Raw genomic sequence first — 24,686 nt, forward strand, 5'->3', positions numbered from 1 at the left:
CCCAACCCTTCATGCACAGCTGTTACCAGCTGAAACATGAGCAGACATGAGATCAGAAATATCAAAGACTGCATCTGGTATGGAACATCAAAACAAACAACAAACAAGATTGTGCGCTGAGAGGTCACACAGAGAAAAGGAAACACTGGAACACCATCAGGTATTTTTTTTTTTTTAAAGATGGGCTAGTGGGCTGGCTCAGTGGGTAAAGGTTCTTGCAGTCAAGACTGACAACCCGAGTTTGATCCCCAGGACCCATATGGTAGAAGAGAACCAAGTTGTGCAAACTGTCCCCTGACCTCCACATGAAAACCATTGTATGGATGTGTGCCCACACAGAGACATGCCAAATAAATAAAATGCTACTTAAAACCTTTACAAAACAAATATAAGAAACAAGAGTACTGTGTACCTGTATCTTTCTTTGGAATAAAGGAATCATGCTTCTCCAAGGGCTGACCAAGACATTTCCAAGAAATATTTTCTCTCTTTTGCAGGACAATATCTACTTTTCCAACATTCTCAATGACCCGTACTGAAAAGAAAAGAAATTTCACTAGTTTCACTGATACTAAATGCAAAATTTTATTCTAAAACTAAACTTTCTCATATGGGTACACTAACATGCTCTTATATAACAATAAAAATTAATAGAAAAATAAGATTTTGTTCACTTGGTCAGTAAAAGTGATTTTTGTTTTATCTGATGCTAAATCCAGCTTATTTTAGTGGTGTAGGAGGTTTTTCTGTCTATGTGTTACTTTCATTGGTTAAATAAAGAGACTGCCTTAGCCTTTTGAGAGGGCAGAAAATTAGGTGGGCGGAGTAGACAGAACGGGATGCTCGGAAGAAGGCAGGAAGAGATTGCCTCCATGGAGTTAGCTGCCAGGTCAGACATGCTGAATCTTTCCCGGTAAGCCACGACCTCATGGTGACATACAGATTATTAGAAATGGGTTGAATCAAGATGTGAGAGTTAGCCAATAAGAGGCCAGAGCTTATGGGCCAAGCAGTAATTTAATCAATATAATTTCTGTGTGATTATTTCGGGGGATAAGTTAGCCGGGCAGCAGGACATGGCCCACTCCTTTTACAACATTTTAGATTCAGACTGGCTTCTTTCAAACCAATTTACCAAGGCCTGATATTATATGTGTGACTTTCTTTTTTTTTTTTTCAAACTGAATCATCTTTAATTGTAAAATTGTCTTAAGATTTACTTTTTTTTTGGTTTTTAATATGTTTTTATTCTTTGATAATTTCATACAGATGTACAGTGTATTTTGATATTTGTCCCCTGCTCCTCCCCCCAATTCTCTCCAGTCCCCCCAGTTCATGTCCTCTTTTTCTTTTTCCTATTTTTATAACTCGCTGAGTTCAATTCATGGGTGTGGGACCATGTGATGGATAGTTTTATTTATTTTTTTTTAATTTATTTATTAAGGATTTCTGCCTCCTCCCCGCCACTGCCTCCCATTTCCCTCCCCCTCCCCCGATCAAGTCCCCCTCCCTCATCTGCTCGAAGAGCAATCAGGGTTCCCTGACCTGTGGGAAGTCCAAGGACCGCCCACCTCTATCCAGGTTATATGTGTGACTTTCAAAAGGGCAAGATGGAGTCTTAAATACACATCCTAGCCACAGCCTGAAGCACAGGCACACCAAATGGGCCCATCAAACCAAACAATTTATTCTCTTTTCATATATTTAGTTAAGCCTGAGAGGTCTATATTGTGAATTGAGAACAACACTGAGCCTGAAAATAGAAGAGCAGACTCAGAAGATTTAGCACATAGGACGTACATAAGAGAAAGCCCATGGGAACTGCTTGTCACTGAAAGTCTTTCAGATGCTCTTCCTTGCTCAGTGACTAGAACAGTTCTTTGTGTGAGGCCAGTAATAAAACAAGGATGTCTAGCTACCGACTTAAATCTGATGAGTAACATGCTTTTAAAGTCGTAACACACACTTTACTTTGCTAAGAAGCTAGGTATCTGTTCTTCTACACTGTGAACCTGAGAGTCTGCCACAGTGCAACAGATGAGCAAAGTGAATTCAATTAAATGACTGAGTTCAGACTTCATGAGAATAAAAACAAGCTCCTTGAATGTAAAGAGCTTACTATGGTATATGGTAAGGAGAGAAGCCTGGAAGTCAGAAACTATTTTGAGTCCTCACCTCCCAAGGAACCCGCACTGCACATGGTATGTGGCAATATTGCAGCTCAGTGTGCTCCACCCTGGCATCCACTTGAGTGTATGTAGCTATGAGAGTGTGTCTGGTCTAGTGCGTGCCTACGAGCTGCATGTGAGGAGCAGGGCAGAGAGGAAGAACAAAATCGGACAGGAATGTTCTTAAGAGAGAGAAAAGGAAAATAGAGAGATAAGAAGAGCAAGGAGAGGGCTGGAGAGAAGGCTCAGAGGTTAAGAGCATTAACTGCTCTTCCAAAGGTCCTGAGTTCAATTTCCAGCAACCACATCATGGCTCACAACCATCTGTAATGGGGTCTGGTGCCCTCTTCTGGCCTGCAGGCATACATGCAGACAGAATATTGTATATATAATAAATAAATAAATAGATAAATAAATAAATAAATCAAGAAGAGCAAGGAGAAAGAAAAGAGGGAAAACAGAAACCAGAAAGAGTGTACTTTAAAATTAATGTATTTATGACATGAAAATATATGTAAGAAAAATAAAGACAAATGCCTGGGTTTTTTTTCCCTTTCTATACATGCCTATGTATGTGTGTGTGTATACACACATAATTTCTTTCTGGTTTTTAGTACTTACCAGAAAAATTTTCTTGAACTTCATGGCTTAGCCCTGAAATAAAAAAAAAAGTTTTTTAGTTACCACCAAAATTCAATTTATAAAATCAATCTATACCTGTAAGATCAACTTAAATGTACTATTTCAAACTGCTCAAGACTAGAAGAGTGTACTGAGAGACTAAAAGAAAATACGTGCTCTGAAAGAGTCAAATTGCTTAAATTTCTTCCATCTTTCCATACTTCTCCCTATGTAACCAACCTTCATTCCAGACTGACAATCATACAGAGTGAGACTCGAGATGAGCAGTTGGGGGAGGAGGCAACACTGCAGGCTGGTTGTGTGTCCTGTGCCCTGCTGACACAGGTCAGACAGTGTCAACTTAGCTTTTCCTATGTGTGTGTGTGTCTGTCTGGTATATATCAATCTTTTGAGAGCCTATAAGCAAGCAAGCACTTTCAGGTATTATGAATGCAATGAATGGTTGAATGGTTAACAGGAGACAGATCTTTACATTCACTGACATCTGTTCCGTAAACAGCAAAGGCAAAGTGTGGCTTCATCACTCTGCTCTAAATCTCATTCTGCACTGTTTCGGTCTTTCCAATGCAGAACTGGTATCCAGAAGTTGTTTTATTAGTATTAATTTTGCTCTTGACAATTTCCTATGTATATAAATGCACTCTGATTGCTTGCAGCCCTGCCTTCTCTTCCCCATCTACCTGTCCTCTTCCCTACTCATCTTCATGTCTTCTGTTTTGTTTGTGTCCCTCTGGGTTGGACCATGGTTATCAGTGTGGTCTCTGCATTGGAACTATCCCCTGGAGCCTGGTTCATCAGTGTTTACACAACTGAAGACAGCAGGCCCCTCTCACCCAGATTCCTTTAGTAGCCTGTTCTTCAGTACCAAGGGATAGGGCCCCACAGTCCCCACCCCACAACCACTCCCCATTTATGAATGACTGGGTAAAGGTGCTGGCCATGCAAACCTGACAACCCGAGTTCCTTCCCAGGATTCATATAAGGGTAGAAAGGAGAAAACCAAATCCATAAAACTGCCCTTTGACCTCCATACATGTTATACCATGACACTTGCATGTTCATATCATGTACATATGCACACTGACAATTTATTTAAAAATTAATATATATTTGCTATTGTTTAGGGATTGTTTTGTGTGTGTCACATCTATTTTCTAACTAGAAATACATCATAGTCATAAGAGGAGAAAACAATGAGATCTTAGACTCAATTTCATTATAGGTGACAAACAGATCAAACATTTGGTCTCTTTGGTTTCAGAACTTCTTACCCCCGATAGGTCAAAATTAACAAGGCTTATCTCTGGCTGTTAGGAGATGAGCAAGCTTGCAGTCCAGGCTGTTTGGTTGCTGCCTCTGATGTCCTGGGGCGCAAGGAATGGACATCCCAGTAAGTAATGCTCACATGGTGACCAGAGGTCTCCAGAGTCTTATTTATAGCCATCGAGTAAGACACTTATAAAAGTGAACTAGTATTTTATGATTGATTCTGATCGCATCTGATTGCATGAAGTCGGGGCTGTGTCACACAACAGACAACACGTTAGGCTTATAATTACTTCAGTTTGGAAAGGGAACCATGCTGCCATTTTTATTAGCATGAAGGAAAAACACTGACTGTAAAATGATCAGAAATGACAAACCAAAATGATGATAGCAGATAAAATATTACAGCCTTCTAGACTGCAGACCACGCTATTGTCATAGTGAAAGAAAATGAAAATATTCCCATTAGTAAAAATGAGATACTCACCGATATGTATAAGATAAGAATGATCCTGGATAAAAGTTTCTGTTCTCAAGGAGTCACCCTGGAGGTCAACCATTACTGAGTCTAAACTGATATTCTTAAAAGGAAGCAAAAATAGAAAGATGAAAAATGAGAACTGTCCCCAGAGAACTCCATTTCTGAGGCGATGAGGGGCACTTTCCTGGTACACGTCTCCAAGCAACATGAATATTATTCTTGGTTCTCATTTCTCCCTCATATAAGCCAGTCCCTTCCCTTCTATGAACGTCACTGTAATTCTAAGCACACATTTCCTCTGTTTAACATCCGCTGTGGCCATGGTTTTAAAGTCATGAACCCTACAGACTATCTGTAGAACACTGGTCAGCATCTATTAGTTGTTCAAGAATATTTTTTTAAGAAACAACATAGAAGAAAACTAAGACTATGACCCAGAATTTAAGATCTTTAATTGTTTTCATTTTAGCTTTCCACTACCGTGTGATTCTGAGAAAGTATGTAACCTATTGATCTCCACCAATCTCAAAATTATTCAAGAAACCTTTTAAAGTTTTGTTTTTTAATTTCATCTACATTCCATAGTTTTCCATCCCGCCCCTCCTCCTGCTCCCGCGCACCTCCCTTCCACCAGCCTACCGCTCATTTACTCCTCCTCCTGCTCCCGCGCACCTCCCTTCCACCAGCCTACCGCTCATTTACTCCTCCTAAGGGGTAAGGGCTCCATGGGGAGTCAACAAGGTCTCGTACTTTAAATTGGGGCAGAACCAAGCCTCTCCCCACAACATTAATGCTAAGCAAGGTATCCCACCATAGGGAATGAGTCCTAACAAGCTAGCTCATGAACCAGGGATAGATTCTGGTCCTACTGCCAGGGGCCCCTCAGATAGTCCAGGCTTCACCACTGTCTCCCACATATGGACGGCCTAGTTCAGTCCATGGAGCCTCATAGCTGTCAGTCTAGAGTTCCCGAGTTTCCACAAGCTTGGTTCAGCTGTCTCTATAGATTTCTCCATCGTGATCTTGACCTCCCTTACTCATATATTCCCTCCTCCCTCTCTTCAACTGGAAGCTTACGAATGGGATGATGTGTCCAATGCATGGTATAAGTAGTACACAGAAACAAAAGAGAGGTGTTGTGGTACTTACTACTTATACCATGCATTACACATATCGTCCCATTCGTAAATGTCCCCTTTCCTCAGTCACTGCATTTCAAACCCCACTGAAATTACTGCAGAAATAGATTCCATTCACAAGGCTCCTCAGATGTGGAAGGTGAGCAGGCACTGGAGGATGTGGCTGGAAACAATGTAAATATATTCATCCAGCTTTCTAGCTGGACTATCCACCCTGTGAAACAAGTATGTGGACCTGGCCCAGAATCACATTTCTGACGTATAATGGTGCCTTATATACAAGAAGTGCCACGTGAAGATTCACAAATAAATGAGCAAGCTCCTTAATCTTGTTTCCAAGGGGTACCCAAATGCCATTAACAGTTCAAGTATATTAAGTCTCAGCAGTATAGTCTTTCTAATCCCAGAAAGTGTACTCTTACAGCAAAGTTAACTGGAAAGCACACAGAACAACACTCAATAGGTTTACAGGCTACACAGATGGGTGGTAACAGCTATCTGCCAGACAGGAGCCAGAACACCTACCTAGCTTCCAAACACAGGCTTTGGGGAAAAAATTAACCCTTCTTTGTAAAATCGGGAGAACATTTGCTTTCTGCCTCAGGATTGTTATGGAGAACAAATAAGCTAATATAAAAAAGATCTTAGAAAAGAATCTGCATGTAAATAAAAGCAACTAATTCTTACTATTTATTTCCTCTTGTTTTCAACAGAATGTTTACCTTTTGTTTGGTGTATATAGCAATGGTGACTGAGGACTCTGTTTGGAACCAGTCATAGCTGTAAGACAGTAAAGTGAAAGAAGAAAACATCCAGAATGATTTGCAATAACACGTGAAATTATCAACATTTAAAATCCACAGTGGGAAATAGGCTTCTCCAGGTAAAACTCGTATCTACATGGTAACCTTAACTTGTTACAGTCATCATGATATACCTGACATTTATTTCCAAATAGACCACCAAAATGGGCAAATAAAGGCTATACATTGTTCTAAAAAAATCTTCTCAGAGAATAATAGAATACATACATGTGTTGTTAAGGAGCACAAAGAAATCTGCATGCTCATTGCCTTCCTTCTCTATAATGAAAATATCACTACTAAAGAAATTCATTCTTGAGCTGGGGAGACGACTCAGTGGAAAATACTTGCTAAATAAATATCAAGACAAGAGTTCAAACCCACACAGCCCACCTAAAGCCTGATGAGGGAGTACACATCTGTAATCCCAGTTTTCTTGTGGGAAGATGGAAGGCAGAGGCAGGAGAATCCCTGAAAGCTTACAGACTAGTTGCCCTCAACACATGTGGCAGCAAACGTCATGGGGAAAAAGTCCTGTTCCAACCAAGGTGAACGGTGAGGGCTCGTGCCCAAGGTTGTCAAATATTAAACATATTAAAGAATTTCCATTAAAATTTAAATTTAAAAACACCACCAAAATAGACATAAAGATTGAATATTGAAATAAACAATGGTATGGCTATGTGACGGAATACAGAAGTTTTCACAGAATATTAACAACAAAAGATATCGCTCACAGACGACACTATAATACCAGCACTACAAATGTAGTGTGTGAAGGAATTGTATAAGTCAGTCAGCCCCAGAGTTTGGCATCTATGTCTAAGGTTTAAAGGGGTTACCACTATGTTTTCTAAACTTCCTACCCTGAGCATGCATTTTATCATTATTAGACAAAAACTCTTTTTGATGCTTTTTTTTTTTTTTGTGAAACAGAGTTTCTTTGTGTAACCACCCTGGCTGTCCTGGAACTCACTTTGCAGACCAGGCTGGCCTTGAACTTATAAAGATCCACCTGCCTCTGCCTCCTAATTGCTGGGATTAAAGGTGTGAGTCACTATCACCTGACCAGAAAGAAAAAATCATTTTAAAATAGTGGTTTAAAGTATTTAAAACAGCTCAAACTTCAGTTATCTAAAAATCACTTATGGAACAACCTTCTTCTGCAACCCATCTGATGAAGAGGCGCTGCCATTTGTGTGCTGAGCAAAACTGGCGGTAAACAAGAAACAACCCCAGTGCTGGGTTCTTTCCCACAGTGTCTGTGGGTCTGTGCAGAAGTGCTCTCACTTTGAAATGTAAAGAAGAGTGCATACCTTGGAGAACTAGGGCCTTCCCTGGGCAGTGTATCTGTCACTTGGCTCTTGGAAAGCATGCCTTCACAAAGAAAAACAGTAATTTATCTACACCACACTAAACCCATGTACACACATACACAAGGGACATCTTAATAAACATGCTACTAAACCATAAAGCAAGAAAGACCCTTGTCACCAGCATGTTCTTTGGGTGTCTTCCTATAGCTTGCTCTCTCCCAAGGATAACCATATTGTGACTTATGACACCAAACTATTTTTAAATCATGGACATATATTAGTGGCACTATATACTATATAGAAAGGGATCATAAAGCATGGTTTATTTTGATCTTTTGTTGTTGTTCATCCTTAGCATCACAGTTCTAACAAGTCAAACCTAGAATTTCCTGAGATTTTAGCCATTCTGTTAAGTGCATAAGTAGTCTGTTCCTTTTTATACTGAAAATTATTGCATTGTATGACTTAGTTACAATTCACCCACTCTTCTATTGATAAGTCATTCCTGAACAGGTACTATTATGGGAACGTGGTTATAAGCCTTGCACACTGACATGCACATTTTAAAGAACAAAATCTACAATTCTGGTGGGCATATAGTATGCATGCATGTTTAGCTTTAGTCAAAATGGTTGTTGTCTTAGTTAGGGGTTTCATTTCTTTGATAAAACATCATGATCAAAATCAACTTGGGAAGTTTATTTCCACTTACTGACCCACAGTACAGTTTATTACTGAGGAAAGTCAGGGAGGAAACCTGGAGGCAGGAACCAATGCAAAGGCCATAAAGGAGGGCTATTCCTGGTTTCTCCTCAAGGTTTGCTCAAGCCAGCTTCTTTACAACATCCAGGACCAGCAGCCAAGGGATGACACCACCCACATCAATCACTTATTAAAATACCCTACAGGCTTGCCTACAGCCACATCTTATGGGGAGATATTTCTCTATTGAGATTTCTCCCTCGTAGAGGACTCTGGCTGTACCAGGTTGACTTAAACCACCAGCACAGTTGTAGAAATGGACACATCTTACCACAGTGCTTAAGTATTGAAGCTCTACTGGCACACCAATATGGTATTCTTTTCCATTTTGATTAATTCACACATGTCTACATTAACATGGCCTTTAAAGGGCTACACCAACTGGTTTTCAAGTCATTTCAGAAAGCTCTGAGACAGGGAAGCCCTCTGGAGAGCCTGCAGGCACTGTTTCCTCCCTCCAGAGGAGTGCCTTGTTTGTGCCTGGACTGCTAAGTAACTTTTGAAAATAAACTATTTAATTTTGTTACCACTTCTCAAACTACAGGGGAAAAAAAAACAGTAATCCAGTTAGCCTTAGAGCTCCCAGACTAGTAACAATCACTACAGGAGGCTGGAGTTGGAAGCACTTCCAGGTGAGAGAGGTTAGAGATTTCCGGAACTTCCCTATATACTCAGGCTTAGGAAAAGTGCGGATGCAAAACAGCAATACTGTTGGGAATGAGGCTCTTGGTGAAGCCTGTCTGGTTTCTTCAGCTTTCATCTCTTCCACTGTTACTACGCAGAGCACACTATGTTTTCAGACCAAGATCCTCAAAGATGTATGTGACCATCAGGCCTCATAACTAAAGCCAGAGCCACAAGCATCTTTTTCTAAAATGAATACACTAAAAAAAAATAGTCTTATTAAATTATTTGAAAGTGGTGAAAGATATTTTATTAAAAGATTGTCATTTTTATTTTGGTGGTCTCTTAAAAAACATGCATCAAAATTTAAAATTTACTGTGAGGAAAAGCATCAACAAAATTCATACATTTACAGTCATTTTTGATCTTGTACGATCTTGTATGTTTGGTTAAGATCAGAAAGGGCTGGACATAAGCTCTGTGCCAGCACTAGAGCCTTATGCAAAACCATTGCTTTTTCTTCTTCAACAGGAAAGCACAAAAGAGACCATTTCCAGGTACCTTTTAAAATTCAAGAGAGTAGCACAGAAATACAGCTCATTAGAAGAGCAAGGCCAAACTTGACAGAATCTATCCTGTTTTCAGCATGAGCAAAAAGAAACCACAGAATCATCCTCTGGAGACTCGGGGATAAGTCTACGTCAGAGCAGAGTAATAAGTCAGGTGTTCCCAAAGAACCTTCAAAGTGTTGGCTGACAGAATGGCGTCAGTTTAAGGGCTCTGGGCCTTACTATAAAATAAAACTCATCTATCCCACTCAGGATTTTAATTAACTGTTGAAATAATGACATTAAAAGCAGGCAGATTACATTTGCAAACATAATATAGAATTACCACATAGCCTTAGCTGAGCCAAATGTGAGAAACAGTTACAAAATACAAATACATACATAGATACACAGATACATATACGGAAATAGATACAACTATACCCCATTACTATAGAGACTCCAAGTCACAACATGTAATGGTTCCACATTACTTGGAGAGTGATATCTAAGAATATTTTTAATTGAAATATTAAATACAGTGCATCTGCAGTAAAGATGCTGAAAGCAACATGTGACAGGCAAGGAGGATGGTTGTTTCTGCAGCATCACAGAAGAGCCAAGCACCAGATGAGCCTAAGAGCAGCCCTTCATTTCCTGCATTCCCTGCAGTGTTATACCATGACAACTTCAAACATCCTAAGTTGCAAGTTACAGGCTACTTTCACACTTAAAAAAAGGTGATTCTTCTGAAAACCTAGCTTGCTAGCTCTATTTCTGTAACTTTGTTTTGCACAAAGGGAGAAAAAAAATCTGGATCTACAGGTACAATAATACACTCAGTCAGAGGAGCCCATGCATTTCATCAGTCAGTATTAACACCACACCTCAATTGGGTGTGAAAGGGGCAGTGCCAACCGTGATGTCTGTGCTGCTCAACCAAGGAACAGCAGGTTAACTCACACACACACACCTAAGGGAGCCACCTGAGTCCTGTTTTAGTCACTAAAAACATTTATGCTTTGGGCTTAGAGATTTCATAAAAGTAATTGTTTTAAAAGTAATAGTTGAAATAAAAGGCACATAAAGTTCTAGTAAATCCCTTAAGTTTAGACAAGCAAAGACAGCTTTTGCATTTTTTTTAATCCAAATACCCCAGACAATTCTGTGAAGCAGTATCAACATGTAAGTTTATCACTAATTTATATGACTTACCATTTAAGACTTTCTTTCCTTCATGGCAGTCTGTATGATGATTTGGGGAGAAAAAGTCAGGTAAGAATACTATATCATTAAAGAGACTATCAAGTCATTTTACTGGTTAAACTATTAACAGTCTCAAAGGGCTGCTTTCTTCTAGGGTGTGAGGACAGAAATGGGACTATGACATGGAGAGCCATTGTTTCAAGTAAGTCAGTGTGGTCTCTGGAGATCATCAGGACACTTCCCAGGGCTCTGTACGTGCGTGCGTGTGTGTGTTTGTGTGTGTGTGCGTGTGAGTGTGTATGTGTGCATGTGTGTGTACGTGTGTATGTCTTGTGCATAATCCACATCCCTCAGTATTTTGGAATTTATTTCTTGACCCCTACCCCCAAGTGCTGGCAATCAATCTGTGGACTCTGAGAATGCTAGGCATGTGTTTTACAACTGGGCCACAAATTATTTCTCCAAAGAGCACATATACCCCAAGTTTTATCTGAGATGTCATATTCTAAATTAATATAAAGAAAACAGAATTTATTAGGTTATATCCTATTAAATACAAATATTAACACTCCAAAGGGGTTTTATTATCTATTATCAGTCTGTATGTATACTGTTATAAACATAAAGTGGCCAAAATCAGGTAAATGTGTTAAAACTTTCACATGTACTTAGAATACAATTCTTAGAGTTACAACCCAGGAAACCCTCAACAGGTATTTTCTTTCAGGATAGCAGTGCATGCACCAGAGTCTAATATATCTTAGTAAGCACAACTGTGACACAACTCTGGTTTCATCCCCTCAGCAGGTTGACAAGCTAAGATAACACGTCCCGAAGTCAGACTGACAGGTGACATGGTAGAATGGCATCACCATGCGGTAAAGAAATGTAAGCCGGGCGGTGGTAGTGCAACCCTTTAATTCCAGCACTTGGGAGGCAGAAGCAGGAGGATCTCTGTGAGTTCGAGGCCAGCCTGGTCTACAGAGCGAATTCCAGGACAGCCAGGGCTGTTATACAGAGAAACCCTGTCTTGAAAAACAAAACAAAAGAAAAAGAAATGTACTTAAATCAAAGTACCCTTCCTCCATCCTTCAAACCTGCAGCCCTTCTTTCTTATCCTCCCGCGTGCTGGAGTTGCAGGTGTGTGCCAGGCTCTGCTTTCGAATCTTCTGTCTTCTAATTTATAAAAATCCAAAATCCCAAACACTCCTCTAATTCACTCACCCAACACAAAGTGGCCATGACTAAGAAGACCACCAAGTCATCGTTTCCCCTTCTAATAAAACTAACTCTACACCGAGAGGACTCTTACAATACACAACAGACTACTGCCTTCTCTTCTTCAGGAACGAAGAGGATCCGAAGCCAAGGCCTAGAAGGATCCAGAGTTCTTCACCAAAGTCAAGAGTGAATCTGTCTCCCTACAAATCCAGTCCTATTTTTCTTCACGTTGTTGTTTAATACTTCCTAAAAACATACAAGACTTAAAACACCATAAAAGTTGTACCTCAAGTGGCTATTGCCAAAGGACCATCTAGCATTACCATTTGTAAGGGAGCACTGCCGACCACTGCCTGTCCTAACTGCCCTCCTCAGTTTTACCTGTTATGGCCTCTGCAGCTGTGATTATCTGCTTCACCTAAGAACAAACAGCAAACTCACAGTACTGTATATTAAATCCATCTCGGTGTGCTACAGAGCCAGCAATCTGATAAATCTCATTTGTCATGAAAAAATTCTGTTTTTACCCAAGGCACTCATAGATTTTGAAAAATTATTCCAGGTAATTTGTTTCTAGGAAAAAAATTACATCAGAGGACTATTTTCTTAATATGCACTGAATTCAGTCTGCCAGAACTTAATGGATTCTGCAGAAATGTCCTTTCCCCATTTTTTAATATAAGAAATTCCAGTGTGAAGAAAGTTTGCTTTTAAATTATTTAAATTACCTTCAAAATTACCCCAGTCTAAGTTTTAAAAAGCTGAGCCATATAAACTCTTCTCCATGTTAAACACATTTACATCTGCATCATTTTAGCTGCAAGAGAAACCTTTTCCCTGAGAATAAATGCAATATTCTCTTTCCATAACTACTTGCATCATTTGGAAGTCTCTATGAAAACGCAAACTGAGATCTCTTCCTCATGTTGGCTAAATGGCAGTGTTCTGCCTGGCCAAAGCCCCTCCTCTCCAAGGGCTTAGTCACTCAGAGGCAACCCTGGCAGCCAACAGCACTTAATTCTTCTTTAGTGTGGCAGGGTAAGGAAAAGGGCAGATCAGAGACAGGAGTGACAAGGGTGAATATACACATGTTCCCAAATCAGCTTTGCCAGAAAGCAAAATAAATACTAACCAAATAAACATCAGTCAGTCGCTGCAATACTGCAAAACACAACTGCAATACTGCAGTTCAGATGTGCATCTGTCTCCTAATAGGGGTGTTTCACCCCCTAGCTTGAATTATGTTGCTAGAATTCCTTCCCTAGGGGAGAGAGAAACAGTGTCAACCCCTCCTTCCTGTGTTCCAGTGACAAATCAACTCATGATTCCACTAAAGCTCACTCTGGGAGCCACTGAGTTTTCAGGTTTACTTAAGAGCAATGAATGGGAGTCACAGGCAAGAGCATGGGTGACCTTACAGCAGCCATGCTGAAAGGTCTGACCCAGCATGGATGATAACATCTCCATGGCTGTGTAGATAGAGCCCCTTTCCCTAGTTCGTTCCCCATCTATGTCCCCTAGCCCTTCTCTGAGACCCCCAAGGCCATGTGTAATTCGGGCAGCACTGTACACAACTAGTTGGGAAGGATGGCTGAATTCTCAAGTGAGTAGCATCCATGACTCTCCCTGCTCTTCCTTCTAGGAATGAACAACAGTTAACAAAGCCCAGCTATGTGATCTTTTCAGAGGACTCTTGAAGATGGCAGTAGTTTGGCTCAGAGAATAGTCCTGTATAACAAATTACCTCCCTTAAATCTAGCACATGTGAGCACACACATATGCACACATAAACACCAAAACCTCACCCAGACAATAAGCACTAAGGCAGCAAGAGCCAACTAAGGCAAGACAGCCAAGTGAGCACATGTCTCATCTGGTACAGGCTACTTCACTAAGTCCGCTTGCCTGTGTTTATACCTTGGAGGCTTTGCTGGCCTGTAAGCTTGCGCTTTGCCTGTCTGTCTGAACTGTCTCCATTTTACCTAAAAGGAAATGAAGGCTCCGGAAAAGAACCTTGGACTAACTCTCCACCAATGCCGAGCCTCCACTGGCAGTCAGCCCACTCACCAGCTGTCCTTTGCTGACCAGGCAACACGGCTCCTTGAAGTTAATGGCTCAGCACCTCAATCCCAGCACTCAGGACATACAGGCCAGGAGATCCTCAGCTACACAGCAAGTTTGAGACCAGACTGGGCTAGATGAGATGCTATGCTAAAATAGCAATAGTAAGAACGCCAACAACAACTACTACTACCAATGCATATACAAAAATTTCTCCATTTCAGCACTAGTGATGCTTTGAGTTGGATAATTCTCTGTCATGAGAGTCTGTCCTGGGCACTGTGTGCTACTAGGAGCATCCCTGGCCTCTGTCCACAACACCAGCAGCATCCAGGTTAGTTGTAATAATCAAAATGCTTCTAAGTATTGGCAGTGTTCCTTGAGGAGGAAAATAACCCCAATTGATATGCACTGAGAATAAAGAAGCAATGAATTATTCAAAAGTGGACAACATTAGTCAGGCAAACAATTCTGTTGTCCTTAGTAAGTAAGGTACACGTGCCTATAAGCCTCAGCATTTTTACTTTTAAATCAAGATGTTAGGGCAGCTCTAAATTCACATACCTGACAGCCCTGTCCCTCTGAGTGTTCTAGTCTCTGCTTCTAGCTGTTTACTAGAAACTGTTGACTGTTAGGAAGTGGTCACAAAAGCTAAATACATAGATGTAAATATGAAAAAAGCAACAAGAGATTAAGACTATTCTGATGGAGGAGGGTCTATGTGTTACTTTCATTGGTTAATAAAGAAACTGCTTTGGCCCTTTGATAGGACAGAAAATTAGGTAGGCGGAGTAAGCAGAACAGGATGCTTTGTAGAAGGAAGTGAGGTGAGATATGATGAAGCTCCGGCCCAAGATGGACGCAGGTCAGACATGCTGAATCTTTCCCCGGTAAACCACCACTTTGTGGTGCTACACAGATTATTAGAAATGGGTTAAGCAAGATGTGAGAATTAGCCAATAAGAGGTTGAAACTAATGGACCAGGCAGTGTTTAAATGAATACAGTTTGTGTGTTGTTATTTCGGGTGTAAAGTTAGCCGTGCGGGAGCAGGGCGGGACGAAAAGCAGGCCTGCCCCAGCTCATCACTACACTATTCCTGAGATATACTTTGCCACTGAAAAATATGAGTATTTTTAAATTTGGCATTAAAATGTTAAAGTACATTTATGATCTAAAACTTCTCCCCAAAAGAAATATAATACAACTCAAAGCATAATTTAAAATTTTCTCATAACTAAACTAACAAAGTAAAAGCAAGAAATAAACTATATTATATTTAACATTGCACCTGGAATATTACTACTTCTCTTGTAATTAATATAACAATTATGAGATACTTCATTTTGACATTTTTTCATACTTGAAGTATGAATAGTTGAAGTACAGTGTGTATTTACAGTACATCTGATTTGGCATGTGAGTTCAATAGCCACTCGACTGACAACCATCATGGCAGCCAGAGAGAACGAAGGCAGAACATCACTCATTCTTCATATTTATCAGACAATCTGGTGCCTCTGTGATACAAATTATCAATAAGTGGTCTCTACTCCTTAATTTATTGTTAATAAATCTTTCTAAGGCACAATATAATCTACAATACCTTTTAAATAAAGGACTATAATAAACAGCTGAATTCTTGCCTGATCACAGTAAATCTTGCCACGGCTTCGGTTCTGGGTCTGCCAGCTTTGCTGTTTTCATCAGGACCACACTACAATCAATCAAGTAAACTGAGAACTGGAACTGCCTCGTGTGGAAATGCACACAAAATGCCAATTCTGAGACTTTTACATTGGGTTCTGACAGTTTGCCTCATGTAAACAATTTTAGTAGAAGGGATTAGGACATTGTGGATATGAGATGGCAAAGAAGAAAAAGGATGAGGGAATGTAGGAGGTGACTATGAGAATACATTACATGCATGTACGGAAATGTTATGGTGAAATGCTCACTCTGTCATTATGAAAATCCCCGTCTTTGATACTGAAAAAACATCACTGTAGAAAATTCCTCTTCAGCATCTCTACCACCCCCAACTCCCGCTGCAGGGAGTCTCTTCACCCTCTGTCCTCAGCCTCTCTCCCTGTGTCATCCCGGACTTCTACTATGGGTGACCCGAATGCACCTCCTCGAGAGGCATACAAGCTACTTACTGCTAAAGCCGTTTACTTCTTTCTGGTATATCATTAGATCTTTCTCTTTAACTATTTAGTTCCTTTAAACGTTCTGCTCAGTCTACATAATAAGGTACTTGAGGGCAAAAGGGGATCTACGGAACCCCCACCAAAACATCAGAGGCTATTGTCAAGATTGCGGGGTTGCTGTCCACAATCTGATGGCAGGGTCCTGGTGATGAAGACAACGCTTACATCACTGAACACAGAGAAGCTGAACCGATGCCCAATTAAAAGCTACTGACTGATCTGTACAGTACAGGAGGACAAAGGTACTCATCAATATCTCCCAGCCACAACTCGCACAATCCAACAGTCATGTGTCTCCACACATACTGGGTTTATAGTGGCACAAGTATTACAGAAGTAACTAGCCACTTTTCTATTGAAATTAAGACCCACTCCATGAAATGGATCCCATACTTGACGCTGCTAAAGTAGCCAAAAACCTGAGACTAAATAGGTCACAAGTGTCAAGGAAAACCTACAGCTATTATTCTGATAAAAGAACATAGCAGGGGCTGGAGAGATGGCTCAGAGGTTAAGAGCATTGCCTGCTCTTCCATAGGTCCTGAGTTCAATTCCCAGCAACCACATGGTGGCTCGTAACCATCTGTAATGGGGTCTGGTGCCCTCTTCTGGCCTACAGGCATACATGCAGATAGAATACTGTATACATAATAAATAAATAAATATTTTTTAAAAAAGAACATGGCAATAAAATGACTACTAATGCTATTCTTTAAAAAAACAGAGCCTTGAACCAGTCATCAGAGAAGCTTCTTCTTGCAGTATATAGGAATTAACCAGAAACCCACAACCTGTTAATGGACAGAGAGTGAGGGACTTTGAAGCACTCAGCCCTAAATGAGAAGTCTTTGTCAAGCCCCCTCCCCTAAAGGCTCCAGAGAGACAATGTCTCCAAGACATAACAGGACTGATGCACACGTGAACTCATGGAGACTGGAAGAACACGTGGGACCTGTACAAGTTCAGGCCAGATAGGGTACCAGCACTGTGAGGGGAAGAAAACACAGGACTCTAATCCCAGCAAGGAGCTATCTGCAGCTGGCACACGCAGACTATAGAAAACCCAGTTTTCTCCAAAGGAGTGTCACTAGGTCTATCAACCACTCTCCAGGGCAGGCCCCATGCCTAGGAGTAGATGACTAACAAAAACGGTCTCCATAGTTGATTTTTTTTTTTGTTCATGTTTTTGCAGAGTCTTTGTTTTCTGTCTTATTGTTCTTTTTCTTTGATTTTCATCTTGCTTCAGAGAAAGGGAGGCACACCAAGATGGGTAGGTGGGTGGACAGAGAGGTGGGAAGGATCTGGGGCAGAAAAAAAAGATCAAAATATTTTGTATAAAATATTTTTAAGGAAAAAAGTCCCTTTGCTCACAAACATTGCTTTTCTGCGCTGTGAAATTCTTGTCTTTGCCCCTAATGACTTGTTGTTTCGAATCACTGTCCACTACTACTCCACAAATATTCCTGACCCAAACAGGCTGATTCTTCCACACTGTCACAGACCTGTCAATAACAAGAATGCTTCTTCATAGGAACAAAACCAGCATCACATGCTAGTTCACCTCTAACGACTGCAGAAATACACTGTTATAACTAGGGAAGCAAAGGGTCACAGAAGCAGCAGTGGCATTTCTAGCCACCCACAACACAAACACACAACACACACACACATATACACACACCCAACACACACCCAACACACACACACACATACACACACACACACACACAACACACAACACACACACACACAGCTTAGATTCAAGGTGGCTGATAAATTTTGCTTTAGTTAATTCACACAATAACTTTAAAACATTCCTTCATGTATGCAAGTATATATGTGGGTTGCCATGTGTGTGCCTGTTGGTATGTGGCCATGGCACACAGGTAGAGGACAGAAGACAGCCTTTGAGTATTGGTCCTGCTGTAAAACCAGGTTAGCTGGGTACAGGCGAGTCAGCCTAGCTCCTGTCCCAGTCTCTGATCTCCTTGTAGGAGCAATCTGGGATTACAGATGCTGCACTCCTACCTGCAGCTTTTACTTGGGTTCTGGGGATCTGAAAGCAAGAAAAGACATGCAATCTGTGAAGAGGTGCATTGCCTCCTATGCTATACTAAGAACCCTAAAATTCTTTCTTGTCATTCCATCACAACCAGTTTCTCCCCAGTTTTCATATAAATCCTTGATAGTACTTAAGTGGGAGGTAAACCTAAGCTGAAGAGCTCCTGGCCTCCTTGCTGGGCTGAAAGCACAATGACGATTTTCTTTTAATAAGAACCAAGTTCTAGAATAATGGCTTCAGTACACACCAGGAAGGGAACCCTCACTACCTTGAGAACTGTGGCCAGATTCTCAGAGGAAAATTCTTTGTTTTCCCTTAACACCCTATAAAAAAGGCCACAACAGACAAGACAATCCAGCATCTCCCTTTGCTGTTAAATACGCTTTTCATTAAAGAGCAGGCCATAAACAGGGGCTCAGTTCCAACTTTGCTTCTTACAGATCTAAGTACCTGTCTTTTATCCTGTGTTATCGTGAGTGTTCCTGTGTATATCTAAAACCCAAGGACCTACACAAGAGTTTACTGAGAGAAACTTTGAGCAATAAGGTGTCAAATTACAAAACTCATTGAACTAACTAGTTGAAGACTCTGCTTGAACAGACCAATCCGCTCTGAATTTAAGAGTCATGAGTCACTAAAAAAAATGACTATACCCCTTCACAGAAAGGGGTTATAGGAAGTAATTCTGCCACTGCAATTCCATTCAAAGTCCCAGAGGGCGCTCTTCTGAAAGAGATCAGGAAGATCTGACCTTGAACAGCAGCTGTAGGAGAGCTCTAACTCAGAGGTAACTATACTTTAAAAGAAGCTTACCCAAGAATGGGACTACACAGGTGAGGAGACAAGGAAGATTCAAGGTAAACCCGGGGACAAAGACAGGAGGCGACATTGTCCTGTATAACTGACTTCTGAGTCATGTGAGAGCAACCACACCAGGCAAAAGCTGAGCATGGGGCCACACACCTGCCGCATCTATAATCCCAACCTCTCAGAGGCTATGGAAAAAGGATCATGAGTTTGAGTCTAGCCTGGAATAACAGAGTGAGAGGGCAACTCTAAAAAACTTTAAAAAAATAAACATAAAACCACTAAACTAAAAAATACTCTGCCAACATCCATAACCAGTACTGCCACTAATCTTGTTATTTAAGGACAGAATGTGAGATTACTGAAAACAAGGAAGCAAATACAGTTTTCCTTCTGATATTTTCTCCTTGCAACTTTCTACAAAATATATCACATTTTTCGGGGAAAGTCACTATAGAATTCCTTATTTTTCTTTTCTCCATTTCACGTGGTACATGCCTGTGTACGTGTATGTGTGTGCACGTGCATTTTGTTACATGTGTGGGGATGGGGTGCACATGTGTACATGCATGTGAAGGCCCAAGGCTGAATAAAACCTTTAGAGCAGCTATAGCAGAAAGCCAGTAAAAATGGGGAAAATACTGGGACTTATCTAATCCTATTCATTGAAATCCAATTTTATTTTAAAGGCATGGGCTTTTTACTTACCTTTTGGAACAGCAGGCTTCACAGCCATCCTGCCAACCAGGCATTCTTTCAGCATGGATTCATAATTGACCCAACGATGAACCTGGGAGACGAATGGCCAACAAGCAACATGACTCTACCTCCACAAGATGCTTCTATTTTCCCATGAGCCGAGCTAAGCCTTCATACACTGCTCCAAGGCAGACTCATTTAGCCAGCAGCAGACAGAGACTGTTTAGAACGCTATTCTCAACGTGTTGTCTATAGACCTCTGGGTGTTTCTGACACCATCAAGTGTCCACGAGGGCCCAACAATTTCAAAGGAATACTCAGATATAACCTGCCCTTTTTACTTCTCTGCCATTTGCAAAGTGTTAAAGAATATCCTTCACAGCCAGGTGGTGGTGGCGCACTCCTTTATTCCCAGCATTCAGGAGGCAGAAGAAGGCAGATCTTTGCGAGTTCGAGGTCAGCCTGGTCTACAAGAGCTAATTCCAGGACAGGCTCGAGAAACCCTGTCTCAAAAAATCAAAAAGAAAAAAAAAGAATATCCTTCATAATATATGAAAATTATTGCCATATTCTTCCTGTATGATGAAACAGAAAATTCTAACTCAGGCTGTCTGGAACTCACTATGTAATTCAAGCTGCCCTCTAAGTCACAGCCATCCATCCTCCTGCCTCAACCTCCTGGGTGTTAGCATTACAGGTGTACATCACTATGCCAGCAGCATAGCACTGTTTAAATTAGCAAAACCCTAAAGAAAATTTAAATTCTTAATTGTAAAAAGGTAAGTAAAGAAAAATACACCATTCAAAAACATCAGTAAAGAAAAACCATTTATTCAGTTATCAATTTATTCAATATAATTATCAATGGTCATGTGTTATTCAAACATTAAAATAATTCGGTCAAATAATACTGTTAACAGAGTCTTAATAATCCTGAGGAAATAACGCTAAAAAGCAAATACACTACAAAGTAGACATTAACTTATTATTACTTGAAACTAAGTTTGATTTGCAATTACTTACAGTAGACGCACTGCTGTATGTAAACCTGCCTTTGGGAGTGTGAGAATGGGGGTGATTTCAGCAAACAGGTATAGGAGACAGAGACCCAAGGAGGCAAGGGCACACAGCTTGTTGATCACAGGACTCTAAATTAGCAGACACTTAGGTATGTTCAAGGTAGAATATTTACTCTGACATACTATTCTATTTAGGGTCTCTAAGACCAGTCAGATGACTAGATTTATTTCACTGTTAGTAACGACCATCTAAGGGCTGACAAAGCAGGGTGCTGCTCAGACAATCGTCTTTAAGAATATATTTGTCAGGCTGGAGAGATGGCTCAGTGGTTAAAAGCATTGCCTGCTCTTCCAAAGGTCCTGAGTTCAATTCCCGGCAACCACATGGTGGCTCACAACCATCTGTAATGAGGTCTGGTGCCCTCTTCTGGCCTGCAGACATACAGACAGAATATTGTATACATAATAAATAAATATTTAAAAAAAAAAAGAATATATTTGTCATGTACCCACACTGGACCTGAACAGAAAGCGATCTGGTTAGTACTAAAGTACCAGGGCTAGAAACAGCACTGGGGACTTGAGTGGAAGGAAAGGGTGCAGGCTAATGAGAGAATCAAACAGCCAGGATGGGAAACGACTACGCAGGAGCTCAGCCCCTGTCTGTGGGCACAGGCAGCAGGGAACACAGGGGGAAGGGAAGCCAGTGTGACTGCCAGAGACTGAGCCGAATCAAACTGGCCTATCAGTTATGTGGAAATGACAAAAGAAACGAGTCAGCAGTGGGACCAAAACTAGAAACAGATAGAGCCAATAAAGATATGAACCAATAAATTCTTTGTACAACTCAAACATGGTGTGTAGGGGAAGTTTTATAGTAAAAGACGCCAGATGTTTCAAGAATACACCAGAAGCTTCTAAAATACAAAACTTTATTTCCACAGTGAGTGAAAGTCATAAATTTTATTGGTTCATTAATGCCAAGGAACGCAGCAATGTGTTAAGTAAAGAACCACCTTCCTTACACATGTCCCATGTAAACTTGGCGCTGGGGAACATACAGTGTTACTGAGAATCTTCTGCTGAAGAGGGACATTCCATCAGAGAACACAGCTCCCTGAGCCAGCAGACAGCTACAGCAGACAAGTTAGGCAAATGGTCCTACACTGACTTTGTTTGCATTGTTAGAAAGTAACAAACAACAGACAGCAAAGGGAACAGCTCTTAAAGAGCAACAGGACTCTCCCAAGGGAACGGTAACCCAGTCAATGAGCAAATGCAAACTCGGCACCACGAGGACAGCACCGGAGCAAACAAGTCCCACAGTAAAGCAGATGCACCAAAGTATTCTTAAACATAAAACAAATTACATTTCTGACAACCTGATCAACAATAACTACCTATAATCTCAGAGAAAAGTATTAAAAATAACAGAAATCAAATTATGTTTGATCAAAACAATCATAAAATAACCCAATCTGAACAGGTATCTTAAATGGTTAAAGCCTAGTATTATATAACACAGTTATCATAAATATACAAAACGAAATGTGAAACAAAAGCCAGTTACTAAACTTCTAATGACTATTATATCAGAATAACCACTAACAAAATTGATGGTAGTTAACATATTCTATATGACTCTTAAATAGTGGGGAAACTAATGTTCATTTGTAAATTTGAAGAAAAGGATGCTGATATAAACATCTTTTGAGATAATGTAGAACTTCTGCTATTAATTTAGGAAAAGTAAGTTTCCTATTCATTAATCAACTTTATCTAACTTCCTCCAAGAGGTATGGGTCCCACACAGTAACACAGACTGGATGTATAAGACTTCCCCACGAGGAAAGAGCAAGAATGCTGTATGTTAACTAAAAAAATTAATTAAATTAAAAAAATAAACGGAAGTGATCGGTAACAGCAGGTCCAGCTTCCTCCTCCCACTGGTGGTGTTTTCTATAAGTCACTTACTGTCATTACCAAAATAATTAAGGTGAGTGCAAGCCTTGCTGGCAGAGGATTCAAAGTACATGTCATATACTTGAAACCATCTTCAGAATTTTGATACAGTGATTTCAAAAATCACACAGTTTCTACCTGTGAACATCTGCCTGCATTTCAAAATTCAAGCTTACCCATCTCAAATGAATGCTAGCGTTTCTTCCTACAAATATGCTACTGCTAACCCTTGCATACAAGGCTCTGACTACCTGTAGAAACTTACCTCATTAAAAAGATCCGTTCCATCTGCTCCTGCTGCTCTCATCAGCTCATCCTCCCCGCCAGGATGATACTCCATATAGGGGCTGACATTGTAAACAAGTCCTGCACCAAAGCAAGCAGAAATAATATCCAAATGACTTCCTAAAAATTATAAAACCTATAAATACTCCCCATATTTTCAAAGTCTCATGAACTGTAAATTCTGAAATTTCTCCACTCTAGCAAGCCAGCTAATTAACCTGCCAGTTTCCTGGTCTCTTCTAAACAACAGGGGACTTGTTGGTTAAAGCATGAAAGTTTAATATATCGATACCTGCACTAGAAAAGCAACATTTACACCAGTTCCTTGAGCCCCAATTCCTACAGAGCTATGTGCAACGGGCCTAGTGGACCTGCACACTCTCATTCCTCCAGGAGAGGAACATGGACTTTAGGAAACTCAGGTCCTTCTGATGTGGGAGAGTCTTCTGTTTTGTGTTGACTTCATTGGTTAATAAAGAAACTGCCTTGGCCCTTTAATAGGACAGAAAATTAGGTAGGCCGAGCAGACAGACAGAATGCTGGGAGAAAGAAGCCGAGTCAGTCAGTTGCCATGATTCTCCTCTCCAAGACAGATGCAGGTTAAGATCTTTCCTGGTAAGCTACCAACTCATGGTGCTACACAGATTATTAGAAATGGGTTAATCAAGATGTGAGAATTAGCCAATAAGAGGCTACAGATAATGGGCCAGGCAGTGTTTAAAAGAATACAGTTTCCGTGTAATTATTTCTGGGCATAAGCTAGCCATGTGGGCGGCCGGGTGCCGGGAAAGTAGCCCGCCGCTCCTAACACAACAAATAAGTCTCTGTGTCATTACTGGGGAGCCAGTAGTCCTGACAAAAAGGCCCAACTACAAATGGCACGAACTATCTGAGCACATATTTCCCATAAGAGCTGAGGAAGCTTTAACATAAAGGTTCTAGATGGCACATGCTTTGGGAGGCAGAGGCAGGTGGATCTTTGTAGTTTGAGGCCAGCTCGGTCTACAGAGCTAGTTCCAGGACAGCTAGGGCTACATAGAGAAATCCTATCTCAAATAAATAAATAAATAAAGCTCTAAACACACAAAACAGAGCCAAACATGGCTTTCTAGTCTTGTGTCTCAGACTCATGCCGGCCATGGTACAGAGACACATCTCCCAGCAGCTCCTGCATGCTTGAGCTGCCAGCGTGCCATGAGCTAAGACACATGGTAGGTGTAAGGCTTTGCTCATGCAGACAGAAAAGGTTACAGATATGCAGTAACACTGGGTCAGATAGAAAAATCCCTCTAAATAGGTTACAGTGTGTTTAACAATATACATAGACCTATGGAAAAGAAAATGGATATAGGCAGTCATAGAAAAAATAGTTTAAAATAATGAAGTCTTTAAAGAGAGAGTAAGGT

The 24,686-nt window shown here is 40.6% G+C and overlaps 1 protein-coding gene across 2 annotated transcripts in view; it reads right to left on the minus strand.

Moving 5' to 3' along the window:
* Positions 1-24,686, minus strand: part of Cyb5r4 (cytochrome b5 reductase 4) — a 63,795-nt gene that overhangs the window by 29,377 nt on the left and 9,732 nt on the right. The window contains exons 3-10 of one of the 2 annotated variants that reach the window (XM_075965058.1): positions 23,261-23,361; positions 20,024-20,105; positions 10,965-10,994; positions 7,816-7,876; positions 6,419-6,476; positions 4,564-4,657; positions 2,790-2,822; positions 413-535 (exon numbers count right to left, since the gene is read on the minus strand). In XM_075965058.1, the coding sequence (XP_075821173.1) occupies positions 413-535; positions 2,790-2,822; positions 4,564-4,657; positions 6,419-6,476; positions 7,816-7,876; positions 10,965-10,994; positions 20,024-20,105; positions 23,261-23,361 (582 nt within the window). The remainder of the gene's footprint in view (positions 1-412; positions 536-2,789; positions 2,823-4,563; positions 4,658-6,418; positions 6,477-7,815; positions 7,877-10,964; positions 10,995-20,023; positions 20,106-23,260; positions 23,362-24,686) is intronic. The other variant, XM_075965059.1, reaches the window with a different exon arrangement.

This window comes from Microtus pennsylvanicus, chromosome 3 (genome assembly GCF_037038515.1).
Source record: "Microtus pennsylvanicus isolate mMicPen1 chromosome 3, mMicPen1.hap1, whole genome shotgun sequence".
Lineage (NCBI taxonomy): Eukaryota > Metazoa > Chordata > Mammalia > Rodentia > Cricetidae > Microtus > Microtus pennsylvanicus.